We start from the raw sequence: 7,184 nt of genomic DNA, 5'->3' as shown, positions 1-7,184 counted from the left end.
GAGAGGAGAAAGGAGAAAAGAGGAGAAAGGGAAAAAAGAAAAGGGGAAGAGAAAGGAGAAAAGAGGAGGAAGGGAAAAAAGAAGGAACAGGGAGGAGAGAAGAGAAAAGAGGAAGAAGGAGGGTACTTTACACTGCCCCTCCAGCTGAGAATGGCCTCAGCACTGTGCCCTGCCCCACCAGCCTGGCCTGGCTGACCCTACCCAACTCCGAGGCCACACATTCCCTATCTCCAGCCCATGCCACAGGGAGGGAGACTCCTGTCTGCTTGAAGGGAAGAAAAACCCTATTTTCCTTCCCTAAATCCCCAGAAAACAGCAAGAAGAATTGTAGAATAATAGCAAGTCCTCTGCCCCATCTACAGCCAACTCCCCCAAGGAGCCTGGGCCTACAGGAACCTGACAGCAAATGACAGGAGAAATCACAAAAGGACAGTGCAACCACAAAGAGAAAGCAGGTACCAGCAGCAAACCAAATCAGGCAGCAGAGGCAAGAGAAGTCAGGAGGGGAGGAAAAACAAGCCGGGGGAAGGACAGCCAGAGGAGCCGGGTGGAAGTGCAGCAAAAGGAACGAGGCAGCTGGTTAAAAACACGCGTGGCCAACAAATGAGGTGGCGAGCTGAGCTCTCGCCTCCCCCTCGGGCTTGCCTCCCCATCGCTGATGGCCTCTGGCTTACTTGGGCAAAGGTTTGTAACTGGTCTGCACAAGCTGTTTGCTGTGGTATTCTTTCAGCAGCTCCTCCAGGGCGGCCGCATTCTCTGGGAAGCAAAGGGCCACAGGTCAGGGCTGGCCCGGTCTTACCAGCTGTCTCCCTTGCCCTCGCCCCTACCCCGGGCGGCTCTGGGGCTCAGACTGCGGGAGATCCCCGGCCTTGTCCAGGTAACTACCAGTCGCCGATGCCTGCCCCGTCTCTGCCCTTCTCACCCGGAGCCACAAAAGTCATAGAGGAGTCATATTTGTTATTCAGTCAACTAGTCGTGTCTTGACTCTTCGTGACTCCATTTGGGGTTTTCTTGGCAAAGATACTGGTGCCATTTCCTTCTCTAGCTCATTTTGCAGATGAGGAAACTGAAGAAAATAGGGTTAAGTGACTTGCCCAGGGTCACACGGCTTGTAAATGTCTGAGGCAGGATTTGAACTCAGGCCGTCCTGACTCTAGGGCCAGCACTCTTAGCCAATGTGGAACCTAGCTGCCCTCAAAGCAGTGTAGGGTAGGAGAAAAGAGCCTTGAAGGAAGGGTTCCATCCCAGCTTAATCCAACAGAAGAGGCATGGAAGAAGCCCATTCTCCTATGGGACAGCTTCAATTATTACAATGTTCCCCCTCCCTTGTGACTCCACCTCCAACTGGTCCTGCTCCCCGCCCTGCCCCTGGAGCCAACAGGGCAAAGGGTCAGAGATTGAGAGCGGGAAAGAACCTCAGAGGCCCACCCCTTTCATTTAACAGATGAGGAAACGGGCTGAAAGAGATTCAGCAACTTACTCCAAGTCACCCAGCTAGTAAATCCTATGGCAGGATTTGAACTCGGTTCTTCCTGATTCTAAGCTTGGCAGACATGCCACCCAGCTGCCTGAGGGCAGTGCTTCAGAAACTGGGGGGTGGAGATTGTGTGGCTCCAGGGGGAACCCCAGACCCTGGCCATGGATCACACTGAAATATTTCTGTCTCCAACTCCTCACAGAACTCCAGGGCTGGAAGGAACTCAGAAGCTCAGGGAGCTCAGTGCCTACACCTTCCAGAGGAGGAAAGTGAAGGCCCAAAAGGGGCAGCGACCTTGCTGAGGTCACAGAATGAGGCGGTGACCAAGCCCAGGTTAGAAGCCAAGCCTCCTGGCTTCCCATGCAGAGTGCCACACTTTGGTACGCGCCAGGCACACACAGGAGGTATCTAAGCTCAGCCTCTCCTCCACAGTCTGTGCACAGTGGCCCCTTATCAGACTAAGGGCCAATGAGATAGGAAGCATCTTCAGAAGGTGCTGTCTTGGTCCCAGGTTCTGCCATGGCATACCAGAGACTGACAGCATGGCACAATGAGGAAACTGAGGCAAACACTGGGCGGGAGTTAGGAAATCTCTTTGGGCAAATCATCTAATCTCTCCGACCCTCAGTGTCCTCAGGCCCTGGGAAACGGGAATAGTAACACTAAGGACTATTTCACAGGGTTGTAGTGAGGAAAACACCTTGGCAAACCTTAAAATGTCCACTGTGAACCATGATCGTTATCGCTAGGAGCTAAGCACAACACACAGAACACTGGACCTAGAGTCAGGAAGAATTGCGTTCAAATCCAACCTCAGTCACTTCCTAGCTGGGTAACCCTGGAAGTCATTTCACCTCTGTTTGCCTCAGCTTCCTCATCTGTAAAATGGAGATAATAATAGCTTCCCAGAACCAAATGAGATAGTATGTATAAAGTACCTTAACATATTAATAAATATTAATACATGCTTAATAAATTAATAATTCTATTATTAATAATTAATTTGATGAAATAACTAATTTATATTAACTTAATAAATGCTTGTCTCCTCCTTCCCCCTCTCCCCTGGCAGAATCAGGAGAGGGGCCAGGTTTCATATACCTGCACAGCAAGACAGCAGGAATTGCTTCCTTTCCTTAACTAAATCGCTGGTGCTGAATCAACAAGACAGACCCCAATTCCCTAATCTTTGTTCCCACCAGGGCACTTCCTCTTATTCAAGTGACTGGTCCTGGTAGAGTGTAAGATCTTAATGAGCCCCTAAGGTTCCAAGGCTGGGGGAGGGGACAGGTGGCACCCCCGCCTCACCTTTCTTCTCTGTGATCAGCCGGACTAAGACCCCAATGGTGTCCTCGTTGGGGTCATCCATCCGGTAGGCAGGGTTGGTCCCTGGGGAAGAGAGACAAGAGTCTATGAGATTGGGAGGGACATGATGGGAACAGGGTTCAAAGCCTGGGCAGGGAACCAGGCAGCGCTGCTCAATGGGGTGAGTGCTCAGTATGTGGGGCTCCCTGAGGCAGCGGAGCTCGTGTTCTGCCTCTGTCTTTTTCCTACTCAACCAACTTAAGGCTCTCTACATGGGCATTAGTCTGGATGCCTGGGATGGGGATGGGGTAGAGGCAAGCCTGTAGCTACAGAGGTTCCTTTGCCCAGTGCATGGCATCAGGATGCACAGACCCACAGAATGCCAGAGCTAGAAAGGGGCCCTTAGAGACCCAGAACCACTTCATTTGTACAGATGAGGAAACTGAGGGGCCCAAAGGACTCATCAAAAGTCACAGAGTAAATCAGCAGCAGAGCCATGGCTAGAATCTTTCCTAGGCTGTTTCCCAGAGAACTGTTCTCATTCCCAAAGACATGTGGCCTTAACTGCAGCAGAAAAGATTAGGGTTAGATGGCTAGACGCCTCCCCTATAAGGGCAAGATGAATTTTCACCCAGCAAAGAGAAAGAAGGTCTTTCCTCTCTGTCGCCTAGCCAGTCCTTCCTAGGGAACAGATGTGGGAGGATCCTGGGGGGAAGGAGGGGTTATTAGCTGCTTTCAGACTCCTGCCTCTCACCCCTTCCACTCCCCAGGGAAGGAGACAGCTGGGGAAGCATCCTCAACAGCTGTAGAGTTAATCTTGGATGCACTTGGCCCCAGAATTCCCCCTAGAGAATCCTGACATTCCATATCACGCACCCACCCACCCAAAGGGTAACCAGCCTTCCGGCTCGGGAGAGGCCTTGGGCTGATGCAGCCTTAAATGGGTCACCCTGAGTCTCCCTCTACAGATTAGCTAATCTCCAGGGAGGCTAAGGCCAGGAGTCGATGGCTCCAGTAATGGCGGTTCCTATTCTCAGGTCCACATCAGGGGCTCTTAGCAGATCAAAAGGCAGCAAGAGAAAGAAGGGGTCTCAGGGGGTTGGAAACACCCCAATTCTCTCGGTAAACAAAACACAAATATAATGGTTCTCTCTTTGCCTGGGTCCAACAATATTGCATTATGTCGATGTGCATCGATGAGGACAGTAGCCTACAGTGAAATAAACAGACCATTTGGCTGGGAACAAAGTGCCAACACACATCCAATCAGTTCACCTGCTGATACTCCTTGGGCTTTAGGGCCCATGGATGAATTTAGGCCAAAAGGTAGCTGAGGGAAAATGAGCCTGGCCGGAAGCACGAGGCCTGGGCTTTCATTCTAGCTCTGTCCCTGACTTGGATGAGTGCCTTTGGGTAAGTCCCTTTCCCCTTCCAGGACACAGCTTCCTGGTCTGTAACTCGAGGAGGAGATGTTCGCTCAGCTCCCTTTGGGCCCCTGATGCTACATGGTTCTGAGAGGCAGGTCCTGGGGGCCCTTGGCCTGTCCTGGAGACTGTAATAATCCATTTAGTACCCTCACTCCTGTTCCTCAGCCCTTTCCCCAGAAGGGGTTCAGGCAGGTAGAGGGAAAACTGTCCCCATTCCTCCGAGCCCCACCTTCCTGACCTCAGCCATCGGGGGAAATTGGAGTCAGCCTTAGATTGTCAGACTCACAGATTTTTCCCCCTCCAAAGCTGTTTAAAAACATTTTAAAATATAACATTAAAGCTTTATAAAAAAAAATCTGCTATCTCATTTGAGTTTCATATTATTATTCCCATTTTTATAGACGGGGAAACAGAGGCTGAAGGAGAGTAAGTGAGTTGTTTGGCGTTATACAACTAGTAAGCATCTGAATCAGGATTCGAACTCAGGTCTTCCTGCCTACCAAGTCTGGTAGCTAACTTGACTCAACACTTTCAGAACTTTAGAACCCTGGGCCTTCAAAACCTTCGACCCCGTAAAACTCCGGCCTCTTGGGAAGGCATACTGTTAGACTCCCTTAGCACTGACAAGGCCTAGGACTCAAATGGTTGCAAGCTGTTGCTCCATTTCTCTCCCATGGGCCCCTGCACCATCTAATTTCTGGAAGAGTCATCTGCTTCCTCACTGCCTGCTCTCCCTAAGCCCTAACATGCCACTAAAACCATTCTTTCCAAGGTCCCCCCGCCCTCCTCATCACCAAATCCAGCAGCTTTTCCTCCTTTTCCTGCTCCTTCTCCTCTTATTGCTACCGTCATTCATCTCTTTCCTGCCTGACACTGTCTCCTTCTGGGCCTTCCTGCTCTCCCCTGGTTCTCCTAGCTGTCTGCCCTTTCCTTTGCTATCTGTTTTCCAAGCTCATCTTCCTCTCCTACCCTCTAATTGTGTGGCTTCATCCTGGGCCCTAATCTTCTCTCTCTAAATTCTCTCCGTGGGTGAGCTCATCTCTGCTGATGACTCCTAGGTCTAAGCCTAATGCCTCTCCTGGGTTCCAGACTAGAACATCCAGGTATCGACAGACCATGTCTGCCTGGACCTCCCCTCAGTATCTCATCTTCACCATAAGCTGCTCCCCCTTCCCTGGCCATGCACACCTGGAGAGCGGTTGGATCACCTGCTCTGATGTCCCCAGGAGTCCCCACACACCCACCCACCAAAGGCAGGGGCTTTTTCCAGCCTCAGACTTGCAGCTCCCCAAGGACAAAGGCTGTGTCTGCCCCTCTCATGGCTCTGTACCCTGCTCACCGTTCTTGCCCTCAAGCCCGGCCTCTTCACCGCCGTCTTTGTGGGCCGTGCAGTGATAGCCTTTCTTCTTGAGAAGGTTGCAGAGCAGAATCCCCAGCAGGCCCATGAGGCAGAAGATGGGAACTATGGCGATGACGGCATACTGGGCTGCGGCTTCCTCGGGCACCTCGGCCTGGGTGCCATTCTCTGAGGAGCGTGCCTCGGGCCCTACCCCGGCCTCCACGTTTCGGCGCAGCCGGCCTCCATGCCCCGGGCTGGGCTCTGTCCTCAGCCAAAGACAGGGCGAGGAGAGAGAGGGCAGAGGTAAAGCAGAGGAGACACACAGAGGGAGGGAGAGAGAGAGACAGAGAGACAGAGACAGAGAGAGTGAGACATAGTGTAAGACAAAGAGACATGGTGAGGAGAGACATAGGAGGAGGAACAGAGAGAAAGAGAGAGAGAGACATAGTGTAAGACAAAGAGAAAGACATGGAGAAACACAAAGACACAGAGGGACAGACTCACAAAGACACACAGAGGAGACACACAAAGAGACAAACACAGAAAGAGAAAGAACAGATGGGGGAGGGGGAATAGGGAGAAAGCCAGACAGAGAAGATACACAGAGAGAAAAAAGAGACATGCAGAGACAGTAAGCAGAAAGAGAGACCCGAAGACAGAAGAAGGACCATTTGAAAGGAGACACCAGAGAGGAGAATGATATAGAATGATATAGGCAGAAATACGTACCAGGACAAAGGGAGGGAAGGAGAGAGGGAGAGAGGGAGGGAGAGAGAGAGAGAGAAGAGAGAAGAGGGAAAAACAGAGGAGAGAAAGAAGAGAGAAAAAGAGAGAAGAGAGATAGAAAGGGGAGAAAGAAAGAGAAGAGAGAACAGAAAGAGAAACAGAGGCAGAGGATCAGGTACGGGGAACAGAGAGACAAAGACAGACACCCCTAAGTTAGTGAGAAGAGATGAAGGGACGCTGGCCCAAGAATAGCCCCAGAGACTGCTCAGAGGGTACCACCCCACCTCAGCCTCTCCCAGGAGGAGTGACCCTCCTGCCCCAACCCCCATCCCTACACTTCCCTCTCAGTCACCCCTAGTGTCTCCCAGAAGTCCCTCTTCTGCCCTCCTACCCTCTCCCTGAGCCGCTCTTCAATGGGCTTGTCAGCCTCTTCCCAAATCCCCTTGTAATCCGTGTGTTGGAGGAGAGGGGCCCACCTAGGCATGGAGAAGGGGCCTGTGTCCCACGGCAGGGGCACAGGAGGCATTCCATGGAATATCTAAACGAGCCCTGATTTCAGTAGGTCATCTTGGGCTCAGAGACACAGGCAATGTTACAAAATGTTAGACGCTCCAAGGGACCCTACGTGACCTGTCTAGTGGACCACCGTATTTGATATATGATGTATATTTTCTCAGAAAGGGAAAGAGGCAGAGTAAGTCAACGGCAAAGGTGGAATTGTAACCCCCAGCCCAGTGTTCTCACCCAAACACATCCACCCTCCCCACCTCATCCCCGCTGAAGAGAAATGTCTCCAAAGCTGTTACAAAACAGTAAGCTTTCTGTTTCAGTGCTGTCTATAAACAGTGGTTACGTCCTAGGACACACACACACACACACACACACACACACACACACACACACACACACA

The 7,184-nt window shown here is 51.5% G+C and overlaps 1 protein-coding gene across 1 annotated transcript; it reads right to left on the bottom strand.

Moving 5' to 3' along the window:
• Positions 1–666: 666 nt before the first annotated feature.
• Positions 667–6,750, bottom strand: LOC114033023 (tumor necrosis factor receptor superfamily member 19L-like; the record flags this gene model as incomplete). Its single annotated transcript, XM_027848473.1, has 4 exons — positions 667–756; positions 2,786–2,866; positions 5,549–5,855; positions 6,666–6,750. Coding segments are annotated over 4 exons (559 nt in total), but the record flags the coding sequence as incomplete, so codon positions are not given.
• Positions 6,751–7,184: the final 434 nt, after the last annotated feature.

Source organism: Vombatus ursinus, unplaced genomic scaffold, assembly GCF_900497805.2.
Source record: "Vombatus ursinus unplaced genomic scaffold, bare-nosed wombat genome assembly UNPS02006504.1, whole genome shotgun sequence".
Taxonomy (NCBI): domain Eukaryota; kingdom Metazoa; phylum Chordata; class Mammalia; order Diprotodontia; family Vombatidae; genus Vombatus; species Vombatus ursinus.
Note: the sequence above shows the minus strand (reverse complement) of the source record. Positions and strands in the feature narration are given on the sequence as shown.